We start from the raw sequence: 22,390 nt of genomic DNA, 5'->3' as shown, positions 1-22,390 counted from the left end.
AGCTCTAATTTTTTTTAATCATGTCCCTCCAACTGTCAATTGAGGTGCCAGGTTGCTAGAAGCACAGCTGTACAGCTGTGTGGGACTCAGGGGGATACAACTATTAACCCAAAACAGCTTTTCCGCAGCTCGAAGCTACCAGGACTTTTATCTGAGAATCTACCAGCCCTTAGTAGCAACTGCTGCCAGGAGTGGGTTGGAGCTCATTTTCTGGGACACTGCTCCCCTTCCTTTCCAGACTGCCTTGTGTATGTTTATACATTTGTATATGTTATGTAAACATAATTACAAATGTAGGTGTAATTCAGTGTATGTGGCCAGATTTTAAGATGCAAACAGCACCACCCAGGGAAAAAAACAGGAGCTGTTTGCTACTGAGTACTCTTGAAAATCTGGTTGGTTAGGTTGTACTTTCTTTTCCCACAGAGTTTTAGAATATGGACTTAATGGTTTTTGAATATTTGGGGCTTGAAAGGTTGCCTTTGATCCTGGAGTAAATGTGCTCTGCCTTAGGTCAAAATAGGGGAAAAGTCCTTAGACTTGGGTGGAAAAGAAAATGACAGATGCATCTGGATGAGCTGGGGTTCATTTCTTGTGTGAGAATTGTGTGTGTTTGTGTGTATTTTAACTGTTCATAGTTAAAAACTAGCATTGGACCATCTTCTGATTTTTGCTCGAGCTTGTTATTTTGAAGGAAGTAGCTGCTGATCTTGTCACCTGCGTGGGACTGCATCTTGCAAAGCTGCACAAAATTACTCTTGGTTTTTGGTTTTGGGTTTTTTTTTTTTTTATTTCCATGATGATGGGCACAATATAAAAAGCTTGAGTAGAATATGTGTCAATAGAAATGTCCCATGAACAGATTTAGTTTGTAGCTGTCTATCACATGAGATAAAGCTGTTCAGCAAAAAAAGAGTTTAAAAGCGACCTTTATGAAAATGCATCTGAAATAAATTCAGTCTGTTGCATGTAGGAATGAACTTCCTGAAGGTATTTTAAAACAAAATGTGTGTGGATCTTGGGGGGGGGCTCAAGAGGGTGAAATAGTGCATGGAAGACAGTATAGGGATGTGTCTATGATGTGTGGCTTTCAGTTCTTTCAGCACAGACCAGAGTCAGAGGGGGATAGAGCAGAGCCATGATAACTGCTTTGAATTTCACATAATAATGGGTGGACAGATAGTGGAAGGCTTAAGGAGAGCAATGACTAAATCACATCAATGGGTAGGAACATTATTTTTTGTTGCAATGTCTTGCTTAAACAGAGAATAGGAAAGGCTGGTGTTAAAGAGGCTGGAGAGACTGCAGTCCTGGCAAAATGTATTTAGGGCAGGATTAAGAGCTTTGTGGAGAGAAAAAAAAGTACAGTTCATGCTGATGTAGCCAAGGAAGCCGTAGTGTTTGCGTGTGGCCTTGGGGATATAGTGCAAAGAGGATGGATGTCAAAGTGGCCAGCAATGTGAGGGCTTGGCAACGTGAGAGGCAGCTGCAAGGAATGGGGAAGCGAAAGGGCTTGGAGGGTGTTGAATGCTTGAGCAGAGCCGGCACCAAGACCTCGAAAGCAAGGAGAGTATCTTCAGAGGAGACTGGGAACAAGGTAGCGCTTCAGAATTAGCAATGGTGTGAGAGCTACCTCAGGAGTTTGAGGGACATTTGGTAAAGACTTTATGTACACTAGAATAAAATCTTCAAATATTTAAAGAAACCCGTCATCCATATCTGCTGGAATAATGACATTCTGCTCTGTCAAATGGGCTGAAACAGGACACGAAGCAGTCCCATTCAATGCCTGTGCCAATAGAGCATTATTAATCTTCATTTAAATTAGGCTATACCAAGAGAGGAGATCCTTGAGACCTCCCATAAGTGGGTCCTCAGAGCTCCTCACCTTTGTGCAGAGGTGTTTAAGAGCTTTTAGCCTTTCCCCTGTAATATTTTTTTCTGCAGATGCAAGGTGTCCATTTGTATGGGACGCTTACCAAAATGCCAAAAGGACAGGCAGTGTTTTTGTGCTTGCGGAAGAGGTGTTGCTCAACTGGCACTGCGCTGCTCCTTGAACAGAGGAAGGAAATGGTGTCTCCCTCTAACATTGACTCATTTCCTGAAGGCTGCATCAGCAATCAGTCTTTGGTTCCTCATGATGCATCACGGTGTGTTAGACAGTTTTCTCAAAAAAAAAACCCCCACTGACTATGTGTGACTGACCTGTTTTTGAATTCAGTGATAACTTCTTGAGAAGTGCCACGGTGATGGCATTTTTGGGTGGAAACCAAGGGACGTGTGCTGGAGGTGCTTGGACAGAGTATCAGATATGGATATGGCACAGACTGCGTCTTTGGTTGTTGAATGTTACTTCAGAAGTTAGATCTGATTTGTTCTGTTCTCCCACCTTTCTGACAGAGCTTGGTTTTGTAAATGGCTGTTTTCACCTCGACCTTTATCTTCCCCATGCTATGAGTCAGTGCAAACTGGAGTACAGGAGCTAGCTAGCCTGTGAAGGAGGCCATTGGCAGATCGTTGTGCAGATGCTTTGTGCTTGTGCCTACTGATGAGTGCGCGACCCTGCATGTTAAATGAGGACAGATGCTGGAGACAGCTGCTGACTGGGAGTTTTACTGGCTGATATGTGCTGCCTTGTCCTGCCTGCACTAACAGGTCACAGATAACAGGGTTTTGAGAACATCTACTGGAGAGAAACAGCAGGTTCTGCTCCTGCCAGTCCCTTAATGTGGTTGGTTTGGTTGGGTTTTTTTTGTTTTGGCGTTCTTTTTTCCTTCCTCACTTGCAAAAAACTTGTGCTCAGGAGCACTAGAGCTCTGGGACCAGCAGTCATCTGCTAAGTAGTTTGCCAGAGATTGCCAAGGGAGCCCCAGCAGCAGAAAGGAGAAGACAGGGGTCCAGGAGAGGGTCCGAGCACAAGGCAGCAGCCATAGCTAGGCTGAGAGTAGAACAGGAGCTACACAGAGGGAAGCAACGAGGCTCTTCAGGGGCCAGAATGCCTCACTGTGACTCTGCTTGCAGAAGCTCTGAGATCAATGGAAATGAGCACAAGTAGCATCAAGATGTGCCAGGCTGTCTTTGCAGGAAGAAGCTCGCTTAATTGAAATCTGTCTTCTTCCTTCAGAGTCCCTTTGCAGTTCTCTTCAGTAGCAAAGAGCTCTTACCCTTTCCAGCTTATTTATTCTCTGTGTCAACCCTCCTTGTGCCCCTGTTTTATTTAGTTGCCGTTAGATTTTTATCAAAATGTTAAGAAGTAATAATAACTGAAGTCATTACTTCCAGTTTTCCTTGAAAGGTCTGGGTAAAATGCACCTTCTCTGGAGCAAATCTCCTTTGACCTACTGCAGCTTATCTGTCTGGTGGTGGTTTGGTCTAGGCATGGAGGGGAAAGGAGAAGGAAAACTGCTTCTCTTTTATAAAAGGGCAGTGCATCTAGTGGAACATCAAAAGCCCTCCCCCGGTCTCACTCTTTCACCCTAACAGGGATTCTTGCTGTGTTGTTAGTTTGCATGCCATACAATAACGTCTCTGCAGCTTCATCCCATAAGGACTGTGCCTCATCTGTTTGCCTCTTTTTCACAAGCCTGTTGATACAAAGCATTAATCATTCAAATATTAATAAAGAAATAATAATCCTGGCTGTTGCTAACTATCTGATTTCCTTTCTTTTTCTTTTTTCCTTTTTTTTTCCCTGTGCACATTTTCTTTAGCTTGAAATGGCGATTGAAAACCTACAAAAAAATGAAGGGATTACATCACACAAAAGCAGTTTGCTCAACAGCCATGTAAGTTACAATCGGAATTTACAACCTTTTTCCTGCTTTGGTAGGAGCATTATTTGTAGCCCTTTGGTGTATTCAACAGCATGAGCCACTCAAAGCAGCCTGTGATTCAGCTGTGCTGCCCAAAGCAGCCCATTCCCAAGGAACAAGAATCTGCAAAAAGTGCCATGATGTTAATGTTTGTTTATGAGATGCTCTGGATTCTGTTAACTGCCTTTAGCCTGTGTTTATTTATCTCATCTGCCTTGCAATGGAAATTGCTGGCAATTAGGTAAACACATTTGAAGAAGTTCTTTTCTTTCACTGGAATTGAAAGATGGCTGGAAAATAACTTGTAATTCTACAGCAATAACTTGGCGTGAATCATGACAGATATCCCTTAGATAGCACATACCAAAAGCCTGTGAATGCCTTTATTGCCTCTTTCTGTGCCTCAGGAAGACCGTTACTGTTACAATGCTATGCTAAATCCATTTGCTAGACCTCTCTCTTCTCACTATGCCAACAATTTCCCTGCTTTGTGTGAAGTTCCCACTATTCTACTGGGCCTTCTGCATCATGGTTTATGACTCCCATGCAGTAATGCTTAACGGTGAGCACATGCTTGTGTGAGATTTGAAGGGTCTAATTCAAGTCCTGTTGAAGTCATTGGACTTGCCTTCACTTCATTGTGTTTTGGATTAGGCTGAAGCATGTTCTGCACTGATAAATCACAGTGCACAAAGTGGCACTTCTTTATTCTAACAGATTTCCTTTTGCTTTGTATTTGGGGGCAGATCTGTTGTCATTCTTTGGTTCTGCAAAAAAAAATCTTTGCCCTCTTCACCCTAGAGAAATAGCCTGAGAAAATGAAAGGGACATTAAACCTAACAGTCTGATGCTCTTAAGTTGAAGTCGAACTCCAAGCCAGGGCTCCCGGATGAGTTCGATCCTTGTTTCAGCTTCTAGAAATTGAAGGTTCCTTGTTGTAGTTGGTGAAACACAAACCTGCAGAATCAGGCTGGTAGTTTGTGTTCTGAGCATCTCTGTGCATCCTTCTGTCCCAGGCTGTGGCCGTGCTCACGTGCCCGTGCTGTGTCCTGAGTGCCATGCAGATTTGTCTAAGGATAATGTTGCTCCACAGAATTTTTCTTGTCCGTCCCAGTGCAGAGCAGGATGGGGTGGGTCGTGGTGTGGTATTGAAAAAAAAGCAGGAAAAGGGCAGAGGAAAGAAAGCGAAGCTAGAAAAGAGATTTCATCTGATTGCAGGCTGCGCAGGATGGAGTTGTGGCCCGATCCAGCCTCTGATCAGATCTTCCCCACCCTTGTCTTGCAGGGTAGAAGTAAAGAACTTAATGTCTCTCTTCTCAGATCACAGTTCATAGTTTGGCAGAAGGCTTAAGTTCTCTTACAAATTCTAAAGGAAATAAACTACTTCCTGAGCATGTGTGTACACATCAGCTCTCTGCTCCTCCCTGCTGAAGATGTGGGTCCAGGCACAAGCAACATGCTGCCCTGGGCAGCTCCCGGGCTGGGGTGGGTAATTGCCTGAGCCGAGGAAACGCGTGGGGCCCTTGCTGCCCCGTGAACCTCCAGTGTCCTTGCTCTGCCTTTCTGGAGCACGGAGCGATGTCTGCAGACATGTGGGAATAACAAGGAGGCGATGGTACGAGCAGTGCCTGTAGGAAACGCAGCACATTGCAGAACCGGATCAGGCAATTTCTTTCCTGAGCTGGAGGAAGGTCAGTTCTGTTGCCTGGGGAGGTTGTGCAGCCTCTGCCTGGGTTGGTTCTCAGGACTCAACTGAATGAGCCTTTCGACTGGACTGAGGGACCTGACCTCCCTTGGAATTGAGCCCTGAACTGAGTAGGAGGCTGGACTGGAATCACAGAATCATCATCAAATGATTTGGGTGGGAAGGGACCTTTCAAGGTCACCTAGTCCAACCCCCTGCCATGAGCAGGGACACCTTCAACTAGAGCAGGTTGCTCAGAGCCCCGTCCAACCTGACCTTGAATGTTTCCAGGGATGGGGCATCGACCACCCGGAGACTGGAGGCTGCCGGAGGTTGCTCCCAACCACAGTGTATGGGACAGCCCGATGAGGGTGCAGCACTGAGCCTCTCTGCACGTCTTCCCTGGCACATGCTGTGTTACAAGGGTTTCTGCTGTCCGGGATGTTTCAGGTCCCAGTCCCACCTCCTTATGTTAAAAAAACAAAACAAAAAAACAGACAGAGGATTACCTATCCCAAATGCTTGTGTGACTGACACACGATATTGTCAGGCTTGCGCATGAGAACCAGAAGGTGAAGCAGCAGGTGACTCTGATTTTTCAAGGCTGAAAGCAAAATATGAGCTTGACAAAAGCTAGTAGCTGAGGAAGTTGTGAGGTAATGCTAATTGCACTCTTAGTTGTGACTTAATTGCTTTTAGTCTTAAGGTTGCAGATTTTTTCACTAAGTGTTCTCTCCCTCATTTTAAATTTCCCATTTTGCAAATCTGTAAATTCTTGGGGTAATGGTTTATCTTGTTGCCGTCAGCAGAGGTTACATGCCAGGAATCTTTGGGGTTTTTTTAAAAAAAAAAAAAAAAAAAGAAAATGAAAGGTATCTCAGTCAAGAGAGATTTTTTTTTACATAATGCTGTTTAAACAAAGTCAATGTGAAATGGAGCCACACTTGATAACTTAATTGCGCTTCAAAAACTCTCTGAGAGGTTATTTAAGTGCACTTGAAATATCAAATCTGGAAGCCTAAGCTAATGTTAATACCCCAGTGACACATGATGTTTCTAATGAAATCATGTCAATCTATTACTGTTACTGAAAAACCTCTGCTCACAAGTGTACTCCAGAGTCACTGGGTCAGAGGATTACTTCTTTGCCAATTATGAGCTGGCAGATGATGCAAAGAAATTGAGAAAAATGACTACAATTTTTGTACACGAGTGCCTAAAGCTGGCACCTAAGGAAGCAGTTGGATGCTATAACCTGCCTGAGGCCCTGGGACTCCTAGATATCCATAGCACTCATAGGAATAGGAGGAAAATGCATTTTTTCCTCACTGCCTGTAAAACAAAAAAACCAAAAAAAACCCCACCAAAATAAACCCCCCAAAAAACACTGGACTTCTTCCCTGTGGGTGAATTGCTCTTAGGTAGGTGCTGATGGACTTTTTCCCCTGAGGAAAAGATCTTATCCCCAAACGGTGATTAGGTGGAAACACCTAAAATGAGACTGAACAGAGAAGTAGGAAAACTGTTAAAGGGAATAACTCTCCCTTGCCCGGGGGTGGAATGTAATGACCTAATGAAGGATGAATCTCCTTCTCGGGAGATGCTGGAGCTTGTGCTCATGTACACGGATTGCTGGGGGCTTAACTATGCAAGGGACCAGAGCTGACAGGCACTTGTTCTGGCAAAGAGACTTTCCAAGACAATATACAGGTTTTGATGAAACTTTAATTGCAAAAGATTGGTGGGGTCGAGCAGGGAACTCCTGGTGCGTGGGAAGCGTTTCTCCCCATCGCTGAGCTCGGGATGCTCGGCAGGCACGCAGGTGGTCCATGGTCTGTCCTAACTCTGAGCTGCACTGAACGGGGACTTAGGAACCTGCTCCTCTTAGTCTCAGATAAAACCACCTTAAATACAAACCATAAATGTGTGTCCTCAGAGGTTTCTTTTTCATAGAAGTGCCCATAAGAAAACCTTTTCAGACCTGGACCTTCAGAAAAAAAAGGTTTTTTCTTTTCTCAGACAGGCTCATGTGTCGCTTTTTCCATCCTTAAAAAGCCATCCTTGAATCGAACAAGGACAAGGTTTTTGCTGAAGATTATTTTTTTTAAATCAAAACAAACAGTCAATAGAAATAAAGTTAAAGTAGAAATGAAATCGCAATGTTCCCCTGTAGTGCCTATAACAAACAAAGCAGCATATGGCTGCATAGTGATTTTATTGGAACCTGATTGTAGTATAAACAGAAATGAAAGTGTAGAATATCTTGTCATTGTCACAACTGAGCAAAATTCAAAAAGTAAACAGAATAAGGGACACAAATGGAAAGAATCTTTAATGTTCTCATTTTAAGTGCCCGGTCTGTTACTACTAATGCAGGAAGAGCAAAAATCATGTTTTGAAAATTATTTACATTCTGACATTTCTTTTTTTAAGCTCTTTTGTGCGTTTCATAATAGGTTTCTAATTCAATCGTGGGAGTTCATATTGTAAAACTCTGTAATGTGTAAAGGAGTATAAAAAGACACTCGCAGAAGAAGAAAGCTGGAAGATGAAGGGAATATTCTCGAAATATCGGGGATTAGACTAAAAATGTCTAGGATCAAATTTAAATGAGAGGGTTTTACCTATATCTGAATTTTCCATAGTAACATGCAACTTTTTTTTTTTTTTAAGGCTTGGAATTAGAACAGGTTTAGAAAATAAATAGCTGATCCACATTCAGTATCTTCCATAGGATAAATAAAATAAATGGTAAAAAAAAAAAAAAAGAACCTTCTTAATCATTAATCATTTAAATACAGGGGATGGGCCAAAATTAGCACAGATGTGGACTAATTAAAAATTGAGCTCCAGCTGGTCTTTTATGTCAAAAACTCTGGGGTCCACTTTTGTTAGAGATAGCTTAATGGGTGGGGGAGGCTCAGGGCTACGGAACGGCTTTTTGGGGCTTCCCAGGGATGTCTCTTCTGCAGATGAGAGCATGAAGGGACGCGGATCATTAGCAAACACCACCTCTTAGGACTGTAGGGTTTGGAGGTCAGAAAGATCTTTGTCTGTGGAAGAACACATCAAAGAGTGTCTTGGGTGATGTGTAAGTGGAAGAAGGTGGGAAGGTGACAAGCAGCTCTGTGAAAAGCAGGACAGAAGGGAAAATGGCCAAGAGGTTTTTCTTCTTCCCGCTGTGGCAGCCCCTGGTCTGCTCCAAAGGCCACCAAAACTGATGGGTCAAACCCAACTAATGAATGAAATAGTTTCAACTGTACAGCTTTGGATTCAGCTTATTTGATGTAGCAGAAGTTTAAATTTGGGTATGAGAATGATAACCACAGAACATACATTCGTAGGTGCTGAAAAACCTTTGTGTGAGAGCAAAGTGGGATATGAAATACATAAACTGAAAATAACTCAATGGAGTGAGGTGTCAGAGATGTCATTGCACATTTCAGGTTGTATTTTCACAGAGTTATGGATATAAAACTCGAGAATAGTGGTGAATTGGGACCCCAAGGTTTCAGCAAGAGAAAATGGTAGAAAAGAGCCAGATATGGGAGTATGAGTGGAGAGGACTTAAGCATGGGCCAACTTGTACATCCATGTGCATGGTTAAATCCCATCGACTTCTAGACTAAGTTTGTGCTTAATTACAATATGTGCTTGAACTATTTGTTGTAAGGAGATGACGTGGCTAATATTTTGGCATCCGTAACCTGAGTCTGTTTTGCCGCTGATCTGGTGCGAATGCAGCTGCTGGTGGTGGAGCTGTGCCTCCTGTGCCCGCAGGGATGGAGGTCTGGAAGGAGAGGGAAGTCTTGAAAATGTTAATCCCAAACATCCCTAACGACAATGAAAGGGCTTTTACCAAAGCTATTGATTTTAGTCCATTTGTACATCTAGTTCCTTCAAAAATTCACTTAATCTAGCACTTTCTTTTATTGATGTTGAAGTCATTTAGCCAATTAAAGGAGATTGGGGTTTGGGGGTTTTCGCATTTTAATTTCTGTGTTGACATTGTGCTCCTGGCCTGCCCTTTCAGACCAGCTGGGTATAAATGATTTATATAAATTGCAAACTTTAATCAACAATTGTCAGAAGAAGTTCAGACGGTAAATTTTGAAAAATAGATGGACCACCTCAGATTTTTAAGGTTGCTTTGGTAACTGTTAATTTTATTGTTAAGGGAACAGTTGCAGACATGCCAATCTTCAAATTAATAAAGACTTTGCAGCATATTTGGTTCCCCTAAAATTTATTCCTCTTAGGCAATATCTTAACGTTTTTATTCTTGGAAAACATGAGTTCTTACAGCTTTATTTTGGCTCTGCAGGAATTCATCCAAATCCAAGGCGGACACTGAGATCGCAGGCGGATTATGTTTTAATGTTCTTGCAAAATCTGACAGCATTTTTGTTTGGGTTATTAGCTTTGGGCTGGGGGTCCTTTTACTTTCATAAAAATGCAACTAGCATAAGTTATAAAACTTACATAAATTAACTACCCAGCATTAGGTTCTCTTGAACTCTTAACGTCAGATGGGATCTCCTGACATTTAAGCCTTGACACTGTTTGACGCAGCCCATTCCAGCCCTCTTTAGACTTTCATGTCTTCTTTATTTATTTATGTTTTCCATACATAAAGCTCCAGTGGTTGTTGGACAACTACGAGACAGCGGAAGGTGTCAGCCTTCCCAGGAGCTCTCTCTATAACCATTACCTGCGGCACTGCCAGGAGCACAAACTGGATCCAGTGAACGCCGCTTCCTTCGGAAAACTGATCCGTTCGGTGTTCATGGGGCTGAGGACTCGCCGCCTGGGAACCAGGTTGGTATGAATCTACATTTAAATAAAAAACCCCAAACTCCTACAACTTCTCGCACGCGTACTGAGAACCTACTGAGCATCATTTAGCAGCCACAGGTCTTTCTTCCGAGATCTACAGAAACAACCGACCATGGTCATGTGGGAAAAAGAATTGCTATTCTGAGGCACAGAAGTAATTTCCGTGTGTTACGAGGCAAATCTGCTTTCTTGCCGTGAATCAGTGGTGTGAGAGGCTTGACAATACAGTTAATTTCAGACACGCGCCAGGTCGCTGGTGGCAGTGCCTTGTCCAGCCACACAGTGGAATTTGGTCTAAGTCCATTTCCTAACGAGTCTAAGAATATTTTATTTGAACTTAGGCTGCTTCTCATTCCACTACTGTCTCAAAAAGATGAAATAAGTAATTTTCACAATTGCCACTGTCAGCTGCGGACCCCAAAATTCTGGTGCAGTGAAACGGTTTCTCCCTTTGGGTCCAGTAAAGGTCCTCCATCGCGGATGAGAACACACCCTGTGACCACGTCTTTGATGCAGACAAGCTGTACAGATGTGAATGGCTTATTTCTTAAATTTCCAAAGTGGCAGGCTGAATCTTGTGACAGAATTTTTTGTTTTAAAACATCAAAGATCCATAGGATGTTACAACAAAAACATAATGTAAGAAATTATACTTGCTGTAATTACGTATGTGTCCTTCAAGGGAGCATCCAAAGTATCTGCACCGCTTACACAGCTGAGTTTGCATTTTATCCCAGCTTCTAATTTAAAAAAAGTAGCTAATGCACTAGAGAAACAGTGATTGCTCTGATTGTGTAAGATTTTGTAATAAAATTCAAGCTTAGATATTTAGGCTTCTAAACAAGAGCAAAACCAGATGTGTCTGGGGCATTCCACAGCTGGAACGTGGAGGCAACAGTCGTAGGAAGAGCCGGGGAGAGTTTGGATTTTTGTAGATTGGTTCAAGTGCAAGAGCTCTGAAGTAATTTCTTTAGAGGAGAGAAATTTTTTAATCCCGTCAAGGATTAAAGAAAAAACAAACAAGCAAAAAACCCACTTAAAATTGCGAATGTGCAGGCCAGGAAGGATACAGTAAACCTCAATGCAGCTGTTATTTAATTTGCAGGCACTTAAAATCACTTAAGACATGGCCGAAGCATACTTTGTACCTGAGCACTCAGTGTGTGTAAAACACTTTGGTACAGTGACAAAGACTGACTGATTCAAGTGTGCCCTTGAAAAAAACAAAATTTCCCCAACAAGGAAGAAAGAGTTAATTCTTTGCCAAATATTCCTCTCTTAAATTTCTCTATGTAATTTTCCAATGGGAAGCATCATTGGATTTAGGGTGCCTCCAGACACAGCAAATGAATTTTAAGCATTGCCAGTAAGGGCTCTGGAGGCTCTGCTGCTGCTCCCCTGGCTCGGTCTCCTCTCCCACTGAGGCCTCAGCTCAACCGTTGTTAGTGACAAATTGGCTAAAGCCAAGTTGGACACACTGTTGTCATGTATCCATGGCTGCGTAATTGTCCTTCTCGTTCCCAAAAGTAGACACTTGGGGACTGAAAAATTCCAGTTTGGTGGAAAAACTTTAACTGACACATCTGTCTAATGTGATGGAAAGACATTCTCCTAAGGAGCATCACAGCAGCTTTACTGACCAGCAAAGGAAAAAGAATTACAGCCTCTTTTGCTTGAAAAAAGCTTTCAGTTTTTACAAAAACTACAAAAATTAGCAACTCCAAGAACAAAGCCACATCAAAGCCCATTGCCGTTGCTGTGAAAGTGCTGGCAACAGAAAGATGTTTTCTTATCATAGTTAACTATTCAGTCAGGCTTGTTTTATCCAAGTCTAGATAAAGATGGAAGTTTGTTTTTATGGAAAAAACAAATCCTTAAACCCTAATCAAATAGCAAAGCGTCCCCTGAGGTCTTTCTGTCATTCTGTTTAATAACACTTTGTATTGTAACACTTGTCTCTTCTTCTCCAGTTACCATGGGTTACTTGGAACAAACCTTGCCGGGTTTTAAATGTGGATGTCACTGAACTCTGCGACATGTGGTTTTAAATTTTATAGGGGATGATGGCATTCATTAGTTCAGCCATTCAAATAGCGCTTGGCAGCAAACCGACGTGTGCTGTAAGAAGTAGGGTGTATTGTCAAAACAAGCCTAAGAATAAGTCACAGGGCTACGATGTCCCTTCCATTGACTAGCTTACACTGAGCAATTTCAACGCTGATACTTCCAGGGGAAACTCCAAATATCATTATTACGGGATCCGTCTAAAACCAGAGTCTCCGCTGAACCGCTTGCAGGAGGACACCCAGTACATGGCAATGAGGCAGCAGCCCATCCACCAGAAGCAAAGGTAGGTGCTTCCAGCATCTTGGATCTTGCTAGCGGTGCCCCGACGCTGCCGCGGGCGAGGATCCTTTGCCAAAGAAAGCTGCAGACCCCATCTTGGGACTCGGCTTGCCGTGCGAGCAAAGGGAGCGTGTTGGGACAGTTCAAACCCAAGTGTTGCTGAACTGCCAGAGCTGAGCTGTGGAAGAGGGGTCTGCAAGTCACTGGCTGCTCTGAGTAGTGGAAGGGTCCCAAACCCATTCTGGTCGATGCCCCATCCCTGGAAACATTCAAGGTCAGGTTGGATGGGGCTCTGAGCAACCTGCTCTAGTTGACGGTGTCCCTGCTTATTTCAGGGGGAGTTGGACTAGATGACCTTGAAAGGTCCCTTCCAACCCAAACTGTCCTGTGATTCTATGAAATGCCGTTTATCTGCCTATTCTGTTTGCCAGCGGCTTGATTCAGCCTGCTGCTACAGAGAATGCCACCGTATGTGCCACTTTTCACTGCCTCCCTCTGACCGAACTGTTCTAGGACCTCGGCTATGGCATTATTTGTGCCAAATCAGTGTAAAGGACTTGGGGGCTTGTGTCTTGCTTGGGTGGGTTTGGGGCTTTGGGTTTTGTTTGAGTTTTTTTGTTGTGCAACAGTGCAAGTTAAATAGTGCTGTGGTTAGTCTTGTGTCTGAGTAATTTTGAATATAAAAAACAATGTGCAAAGGAATTTGGAATTGTCTCCAGGAAGCATGGACACTTCTGGTTCTTGCTGGAGTGAAGAAGGAGCAGAAGAATTTATTTCTTCAGCTCCAAAACAGAAAGTAAATGCCAAAGTCAGCTCCTGAGACTGAGAGTCTGCACTCTGGCACCCACTCCAGCTCTGCTTCTCATTTTCTACTTTTTTTGGTGTCACCTTGGGCAAACATCTTAACCCCTTTAATTCTGTCTTGGGGAGTGCTTTTCAAAAGGAAGTTCTCATAAGTAGGTGATACAAATGGTCAGCCCTCACAGTGCTGGCCTTGAATGTATTACATGATGAACGCAAAAGTCTGCATGACTATGTTGCAAATACCATGTACATGTTTGCTCATGCCTGTGTAAATCCCAAGCCACGTTCTAAATTTAGGTATAGACCAGCGCAGAAGATGGATGGCATGGCAGAGAGTGGGTCCAATAGTAACCCACACACTACGCCGGAGCAATCGGTTGCTGCTCAAAGTCAACATCATCTGCAATTCATAGGTGAGGAGACTGCTTTAATGTATTAGATATCTCATGTCTAGGCTTATAACTTTAAGAGGAAGGAAGGTCTAGTCCAGCAAGCCCTGGCTGTTCTGCATTTGTTTGCATTATACATATAAGATATATATATTTTATATATAGTATGTATTCTAATAAGCTCTTGTAACGTCACACTTGCTAAGTTTATTTGCTAACTCCTATACCCACAGGAAGGCTTTTTCCTTGTACCACCAGGTCTGTTGGTTCCCTCTTAGTATGTATTTAATCCATCTGGTTTTATCCAAATTGGATGGAAGGAGTGGAGGTCCTGAAGAGCCTTGCTAAGACGGGCAGCCGGAGGGAGAACAGCGATTCTCTTCATTGCAAAGGCTGCAATATGTGTCTGACTGCAGACAATACATACGGACCTTCTCCTTGTGAGAGAAGCTCTCTGGCTTTGCTGGTCATGGATCTATGTGTCTCCATCATTTAAGCAGATACCAAATCCCGGCCAGCTCTGAGCCTTCTTGAAATACAATTTACAATTGCTCCTGATATGTCTGCTGTCAAATTATATTTTCCGTTTCTCAAAATAACAGAGAGACATTTTTCAGGCTTCAGAGAAAATCTAATGGGAAGCACAGTAGATGAGGACAATGTATTCATGTTTCTTTTATTACAGAGAGAAAGAAAACATTTTCCTTTCCACACTGAATAAAATGGGCTGCGGTTGTTCGCTTTTTGCACAGCATAGCAGCATGAATTGGGAAAGAACTAGATTATTGGTCTAATTTCTCCTGTTTCATCCCCAACTGAAACATGAAAGATAGCCACCAGCGACAGCAGCACCTTGCACTCATCTGTAGTCCTGTGTAATTGAGTGCTCCTAACTCTTACCATCTTTCCCAATCTTTTTTTTCCCTAGATGTAACCCATGTCTTTCCCGAGTTCCCAGCCCCTCGTCTAGGTAACGTCCTCTTACAAGAAGGGGTCACCATGAATGATGTGAAAACTCTGCAGCTTCTTTACAGGCGACACTGCGAGGTGATTATTTGGAATATTTTTAATTTATTTATTATTTGATGTGGGACATAACCCATGTGCTCATCTCATATCCTGCTCTTAGGAAAAGCTAGAATATAATAGGGAATGCTTGATTTGCTGGGTATTATAACTCAAATATTGTGCTTTATGTTATTTTTTCATTGTGTGACCTGTTTTATGTTATGTTGATTATTAAAACAATGTCCTTTCTGTTATTTTTCTTGTAATTAATTTAATCTAAATGGGAGCACATGAAATTTATGCTTACACTGTGTGACAAGATGCTAGCAGAGCAACTAATGAGTTGTGTTCTTTGTTGTTAGGCAACTTTGGATGTTGTAATGAATCTTCAATTTCATTATATTGAGAAACTGTGGCAATCCTTCTGGAGTCCTAAAACACCATCTAGTGATGGCTCTACTGCCCTGCCATCCAGGTATACGCTGCTGTGCTTTGATTATTTCTGAATGCTCCATTGTTTGGTGGTATTTTTAGTTTTAAAAATGCATGAAGTATTTTCAGCTTCACTAGGCATTTTGAGTGCTTTGTAGGACTTGAAAGTATTTACTTCCCTGCAGAATCATTACAAAGAGTGTCAGAAGTGTTTAATATCATAATGACCACACAAAGTTCAGACCTCCAAGGAAAGCATCTGCTTTGATTATGTACATCTATGCGCCCTATACCTCCTGCAACCAGTGCTAATCCAGAATGCAGAGAGGAGTGAGAACGGGATGCTGCTTTCGTCATCAGGAGCAGACAGTAACGATTCTGTGCCATTAGGTATCGGTCTCCAGTGACATCTCAGGCTCTGAGGTTTTGGTGACATCTAGACTGACTCACTTCTTTGGCTGGCTATCCAGATCTTTAAGTGCCTCGTGTTTTGAGGCAGATATGGCAAATGAAGCTACTCTGATCTTTGTACTCCTGCCTGGCTCGTCGTTTTTGCCTTTTCTTCATCCTTCATGTGTTGGGAGGCTGCTGCCAAGAGACAGGGGAATGGAAATAAGTCAAAATAGAGAAAATAGAAAAGGTGAAGGTTTCTTCTTAAAATTTGCATTAAAAGTCTGTATTGTCCTCTCTACTGATAATATAAGGACTTCCGATATGGATGTTTTACGTTCAGAAGAAAAGTGGTAAAAGTTTGAGTAATAATAGCCCATAATATCCTGTATAATATCCCATCAAATAGCCCATAATAACCTGTAGAATAGCCCTGTTGTCCTCAGTAGATGTTACCCAATGGATATTTTCCCGCAAAGAATCACTGTAGCTGTGTTTGATTGTTTCAAAATCTCTTTTACTTAAGGGTATATCTCCAAGGCATATTGCAAAACCACAGAGCGAGCTGTGCTAGGTACAAACAGGCTCACTTGGATACTGGAGGCAGTGTTTCTGCAGGGCTCTGTCTAATCTAGCGTATCTTGCTAAGGCTATGTGCTCTAGTACCTCTCCATACCATTGTTAATAATCAAGATAAGTAAATAAAGCACTCCCTCCCCCTGCTTTATATATATATATATACAAATATAAACCCAAAATATTATCAAAGTGGCAAACTGTTTGAAAGCATGATAAAATGCAGAATATGGTTCCACTTAACTGAAACTTTAGGTGCTTGATGGCCAGTTTTTCCATGTGAGTGTTCTAGGAGTATGCCTGTGGAGTTCATTTACTAAAACTGCTCAGGCAGAGGCTATAAGTATCTCTTTATAGTAAGTCCAAGGCTTGGCTTTAATGATTTTGTTGTAACGCATGGGGCAAGTCCCTTCCAAATTCCCAATTCCCAGCATAGTGTCTGAGCAGCTCTGCTTTGATGCTCTGGCAGTGCATTAAGGCTTTGGTTTTCTCTGCTTGCTGTTTAACCAGATATCTTATGCCTTAATCATGCAGAAGAAGTTTCCATATATCTATAAAGCGAAAATAATGCAAGCTTGATCTCACTCAGTTAGAGACAATATGCTTTGTTCTCATCAAAACAGCAAATCTTTTTCCTTCTGAAAACATTCAGCATTTGAAGGTGTCAAACACCTTGAAACCATTCGTAGTATCTATCGATACCGGCTTATCTGCTCAAACGACATTTGCTGCAAACTTTTTGTCTCCACTGCTACAGTTGAGGAGGTTTAGAGCACAGGAGAGAGGTGTGGAGGTTTTGGAAATAGCTGGGTCTGTAAGGAGGAACCAGCTAAGCCTTTGCTTGCTGAAATGGCTGTACTGAAGTACAATTCCCAGGTACACGTGAACATGAGTGTGTGAAAGGAACCGAGGCTAAAGATGGAAGAAGCAAAGGCCAAGCACAGGGAGATGTGGATTTGAGAGAAAACTGTGGTTAGAGCTCTGACCCATGGACAGAGAGGAGCCTGCACAGTCAAAGATGACTTGTACAAACGATCAGACATTTCCTTTTAAAAGAAACATGAATGGCTTTTTTCTGCTGAAAACTGGGGTTAGAAATCGAGAGGAAGGGTGAATGCACTGAATGCAAACCTGCTGCTAACGCTGTCTCCCTCCTCCATCTCCCACAGCGAAGAAGAACACGAAGGGACCCTCCCGAAAGATAAGCTGATCACTCTGTGCAAATACGAACCCATCCTCAAATGGATGAGAAGCTGCGATCACATCTTGTACCAGGCCCTGGTGGAGATTCTCATCCCAGACGTGCTCAGACCAGTGCCCAGTGAGTATCCTGCAGCGTGGTCAGGAGGTCACGGGTGGTCCCCGCTCCTGCTCAGCTCCTGCTCCTCGCTTGGCTGAGTCATGGGATGTTGGGTCTGACAAAGAGCGATCCATGACTCACTCGGTCTGGCTACCACTTGCCCTGAAGATTTCCATTGTAAAAGCTGATTTAGAGGTTTTTGTTTTGCATACAAGCTAAAATATTATGGCAACAGCAATATTCCTCCTGCAGCATTGCTCTGCGTCGACGGTACTTTGTGGCCCCTGGAAATTCCCATGCCTTTTAAAATTTGGTTTATTGCATATCACGTCTCCTGACTTTGGCTAGGAGTCAAGGTAAAAGCATAGGCTTAATGCACAAGTAAGTGTGGCTAATCCTTGTGAGATGTTTCCTTGGAGATAGTATCTTTGTTTACGTAGGACCGTCATGTCCCCTACTGCATCTCCTGGAAATTTGGGGTCAGCTTTCATCTGGGAGATGAGATGATGGGATATTGAGGGTTTTCTCTCTGATTTGGCTCCTCAGTGAAGTGCATGTGTCGGTCTCCCCAAGGCCTCAACTCAGCCCTAGACTGGACTGAGCAGTACTGGAAAGCCATGTCCCTTTGAGCTCCTGTTGTCAGTCTACATGCTGTGGCACGTGTGTGTTTTTAAAGAGTGTATTTCAACATTTGGAAAATGCTCAGAAGCGCCATGAATAAGAAAAGGATAAGAAAGAGTAAGAATATGAATACAAATATCAATAGGAATAAGAATAAGAAGAAAAGTTTGAGTAACAACATTAGAGAATAAGAAACATTTGAGTGCATCTCAGGACCCAGTTGATTTCCTTGATGCTAAATCGAGATCACAGCTAACCAGCTCAGAGGCTGTGCTTTCCACAGCAGTCCTAAGCTAGAAAGTGGTGTCCAAAAATGATACAGAACTGCCTTTCTAACTGCAGACTTCTTTGCAGGCACGCTTACACAGGCGATTCGTAATTTTGCCAAGAGTTTGGAAGGGTGGCTGATGAACGCAATGAATGAATTTCCCCCGCAGGTTGTCCAGACCAAGGTAAGCAGAAGGAGCACGGTGCAGGTCAGGGATATGAACTGAGTGTGTGTGTGCATGTTGCAGTTTTCCACAGTGACTGCAAATCACTGCTGGGGTTTGGCCACGTGTACTCCGGACTGGTGTAATGAATAATTATGAACCAAAATCAGCAAGGAGTGGGAGGACAGGTAGGGCAATTCCTTTGTACCAGAAGCTGATGATGCTCTGTCCTATGTTCCAAAATTGCAGATATAGCTTTGTGGAAGAAAATCTCTGCACCAGAATGAGGCTGTCCTGCTAGAAAGCACAGGACACCTTATGGACTGAATGGCATTGCAGAGACCAAACCTAAGGCTCCTACTTCCCCTCTCCTAAAGCCATGGATTCTTGCAGCCTGTTATCACCTTGCTGGTCTCTGCTGGAGGCAGAATGTGAAAACCTGTTAGTTTAAAGAACAGAAATGCAGAGACTGGTTTGCAAGGTGCAATAGATGCTGTGAAAGTGCTGCTCTGGAGCGTTCGTGTATGCTTTGGACAGCAGCGTGGGTGGGACTGTGCAGGTTTCCCCAGCTGATGTGTGCTGTGTGCTTGAGCTCAGCACTGAGAAGAGTTTGGCTTCCATTTCTGTGGCTCCTGCTCGTGGTGCCCTGTGTGCTGTCTTGCAGGTCGGGGTAGTGAGTGCCTTTGCGCAGACATTACGGAGGTACACGTCCCTGAACCACCTGGCTCAGGCTGCCCGTGCGGTGCTGCAGAACACTTCCCAGATAAACCAGATGCTCAGTGATCTCAATCGGGTCGACTTTGCCAATGTGCAGGTAACTTAGGGTATCTTTTTGTAGGTCATGTTGTCTAGAACTGGGACTCTATAATGAGGTTGTCTGCTGGTAACCAGCATCTTATTTCCAATTGCTAAAAAGCAATTAAGTAAACAATTTAACGGTTTTGGTGTTACTTTTCCAGGTAAGTTTGCCATCTCACTGTGAATAGTGGAGAAGGTACTAAGGAACTTCTGTAAGAAGTAGTGCTACCAACAATAATATAGTTCTAATAATAATATTGTACTGTGGTCTGGATGGATCGGAGAAGACGTGATTCAGAGCTGGTTTGGAGTCCTTGTCTACTAGAAACGAAGTTTAATTCCTGGGCTGGGATGCAACAACCATGCAGGCTTGGCATGAGTAACTGTCAACCCTTCTTCCCGAGCAGGAGCAAGCCTCGTGGGTGTGCCAGTGCGAGGAAGGCATGGTACAGAAGCTGGAGCAGGATTTCAAGCTCACTCTGCAGCAGCAGAGTTCTCTGGACCAGTGGGCTAGTTGGTTGGATAATGTCGTTACTCAAGTCCTGAAGCATCACGAGGGCAGTCCCAGCTTCCCCAAGGCAGCCAGGCAGTTCCTGTTAAAATGGTCTTTCTATAGGTACATTTTCTTTCTCATTTTGGAGATGTTTCTGCATCGGGCTTAGGGCATGTAAATAGCCACTTGAAAAGCCAATGCTAAGTTCTTTACTCCCATGCGACTCTGGTTAACTGTTGCTCTGCCCTGGTACAGAAGGGAGTGTTGTGTCTCCTGTGTCCTTTCAGGATGGGGATAGGATGCTCCGTCAACTAATTTCTTAAAGTGCTTTGATAGTCTTGGGTTAGAGGTAGAAACAGAGCACCGTGTCCCACAGTACCTTCAGGGTCAAGAATTCACATCAGCCGTCATGCAAGTGTAAAACACAACCCAAATATTTTGTTTCCCGGCCATTTTCCAGCTCCATGGTGATCCGTGACCTCACCTTGCGCAGTGCTGCCAGCTTTGGTTCCTTCCACCTGATTCGCCTGCTCTATGATGAATACATGTTTTATCTGGTAGAGCATCGTGTTGCCCAGGCAACAGGGGAGACACCAATTGCTGTAATGGGAGAGGTGAGAATTGTTTATTCCCTAGAAACATACCCAAACTAAGCAGCGCATAAAGAGCACAAACCGCAACGTGTCCTGAACATGCTTTTATAACCATCTTTGCGGAAGGATTTACTGAATTGTTTTGGGTGCCTGGCACAAGGATCCAGCTCCTTGAGCATCTTCCATCCTGGCTCGTTAATACCTGAGCTGGTGGGTTTTGGGGCTGTTGGGCATCAGCGGGGCTTTGGAGGCCTGGAGGAGGGAGGAAAATGATCTCCCCACTTCTCTCCATAACCTGTGGGTACCAACCTGACTTTGAGGTTCCTGCCAGAGCAAAGTCCCATCAACCACAAAAACTAAACCAAGCAAAAAAAGGTCCAAAAGCTACTTTCCCTGCAACTTTCAGTGGTACTGTTTACTGAACTTCTTCAGGCCTCTGCAGGCTCGAGAGTTACATGCGCAGTCGGCCGCTCTCTCCATTTTTTACTTGAAGAAGAGAAATGATGGGTTTTTTGTGTTGTTAGGGGGTGGGGGCTGGGGGGGTTAACAAATCAGACAGTAAATCTGGTGCCTGGCTTGCAGGCAGGTCCTGTCCTGCCTAGCTGAAGCTGCTGCATCCGGTTTTTCACTCTGAAATGCACATATTTAAAAGCCCCTGATCAACCTGTGACAGCAGTATAGAAACTACTCTTAGATTAAAACTGATCTCATTTGCTCCTTGAAGCTCATGCTGGTTTTTTTCTTCCACAAAGCTCATGTAGGGGAGCCAGACAAATCAACTGCATGCCTTTTGCTTTCCCTTCCCATCCAGTTAGACCCATGCTGTTGCACATAGCAGTGCCGTGACTTCCCACTATTCCCTGCAAAACCTCTGTCTTTATTGATATTAAAGGAACACGAAAGGCAGAGAGTGGCTTCCAGCAAAACTTAGCTGTGGGAGGCTTTCATCCTTCAGGTTTTGCCTTCATTAAACTCTTGCAATATTTCTGTTCTCCAGGAGGAGGCTGATTCTTCCCAGCAAAAGAGGATGAATCGTGTCCTTCCACTTCTATTGCTTGCTTTGTAACTCCTGCTCTCCTCAGTTCCTCCTGCTGCCTAACTTTGCATGACTTTCCAGCATTATTTTTATAGCAATTTAGTGTTTCAGACCTCATCATAGAGGGAGACAACACATCTCCAGAAGCAAATATATCCCCAGCTCTCTGGTTACACTTGGCACCGTGGCCTTGCAAGCCAAAGCATTCTCCTGACGTGAATGCAAAGGCTTTGCAGAGGGTTGCAGAGAGGTGGAGTGAAGGTAGAGTCCCAGGAGAGGTGAATAGCTGGCATGTCTGAGCAGTTGCCGGAGAGATGCAGAGGGCTGGAGAAAAGGTACCACCCTTTGGTTTGTGGCAGCACTTGGTTGTGACTTGGGAGATGGAAAAATTTCTCCCTTCATTCCAGAGCTCGATCCTGCCCTAGATTGTTGCGTGTGGTGTTTGCTCAGAGGTTTAAATGGCAGAGACAGACTTTTCCCCAAAACATGTGGTTGGTTTTGCTTTCTGCTCTTCACCACCAGCACTGCTGATGCTTGTGGTTTCTCCTGAGCGCTTAAGCTGCTCGTTAGAATTGCTTGGAAATAGATGCCAACTTGCCTGTCTGGCACCTTGGGTCTCCAATAAGCCTCACTTAACTTGTAACTCCTTTTTCTTTCAGTTTGGTGACCTCACATCCCTGTCCCCAACACTGCTGGACAAAGGTACCTCCTCTCCCTCAAGGGAAGTTCTGCTGGGTCAGGGTTGAATCGCTGTGGGAGGGGGAACCTCGTGCTTGGCTCTTCCACCCTGCTCTGTTGGGAAAAAGAACCTCTTCCCCTCCGGTCGCCACTCTCATGCTGA

The 22,390-nt window shown here is 43.6% G+C and overlaps 1 protein-coding gene across 10 annotated transcripts in view; it reads left to right on the top strand.

The window, feature by feature from the left end:
* Nucleotides 1-22,390, top strand: part of RFX2 (regulatory factor X2) — a 62,457-nt gene that overhangs the window by 37,931 nt on the left and 2,136 nt on the right. For 7 of the 10 annotated variants that reach the window (XM_052801072.1, XM_052801071.1, XM_052801070.1 and 4 more), the window contains 12 exons: nt 3,711-3,785; nt 10,133-10,314; nt 12,563-12,682; nt 13,780-13,895; nt 14,800-14,918; nt 15,242-15,354; nt 17,447-17,598; nt 18,553-18,650; nt 19,294-19,443; nt 19,835-20,043; nt 20,381-20,534; nt 22,209-22,251. In XM_052801072.1, coding sequence (XP_052657032.1) covers nt 3,711-3,785; nt 10,133-10,314; nt 12,563-12,682; nt 13,780-13,895; nt 14,800-14,918; nt 15,242-15,354; nt 17,447-17,598; nt 18,553-18,650; nt 19,294-19,443; nt 19,835-20,043; nt 20,381-20,534; nt 22,209-22,251 — 1,531 coding nt within the window. The remainder of the gene's footprint in view (nt 1-3,710; nt 3,786-10,132; nt 10,315-12,562; nt 12,683-13,779; nt 13,896-14,799; nt 14,919-15,241; nt 15,355-17,446; nt 17,599-18,552; nt 18,651-19,293; nt 19,444-19,834; nt 20,044-20,380; nt 20,535-22,208; nt 22,252-22,390) is intronic. The other 3 variants (XM_052801074.1, XM_052801075.1, XM_052801073.1) reach the window with 1 other exon arrangement.

Source organism: Harpia harpyja, chromosome 11 (genome assembly GCF_026419915.1).
Source record: "Harpia harpyja isolate bHarHar1 chromosome 11, bHarHar1 primary haplotype, whole genome shotgun sequence".
Classification (NCBI taxonomy): Eukaryota; Metazoa; Chordata; class Aves; order Accipitriformes; family Accipitridae; genus Harpia; species Harpia harpyja.
This window is presented reverse-complemented; position numbering and strand designations above follow the sequence as displayed.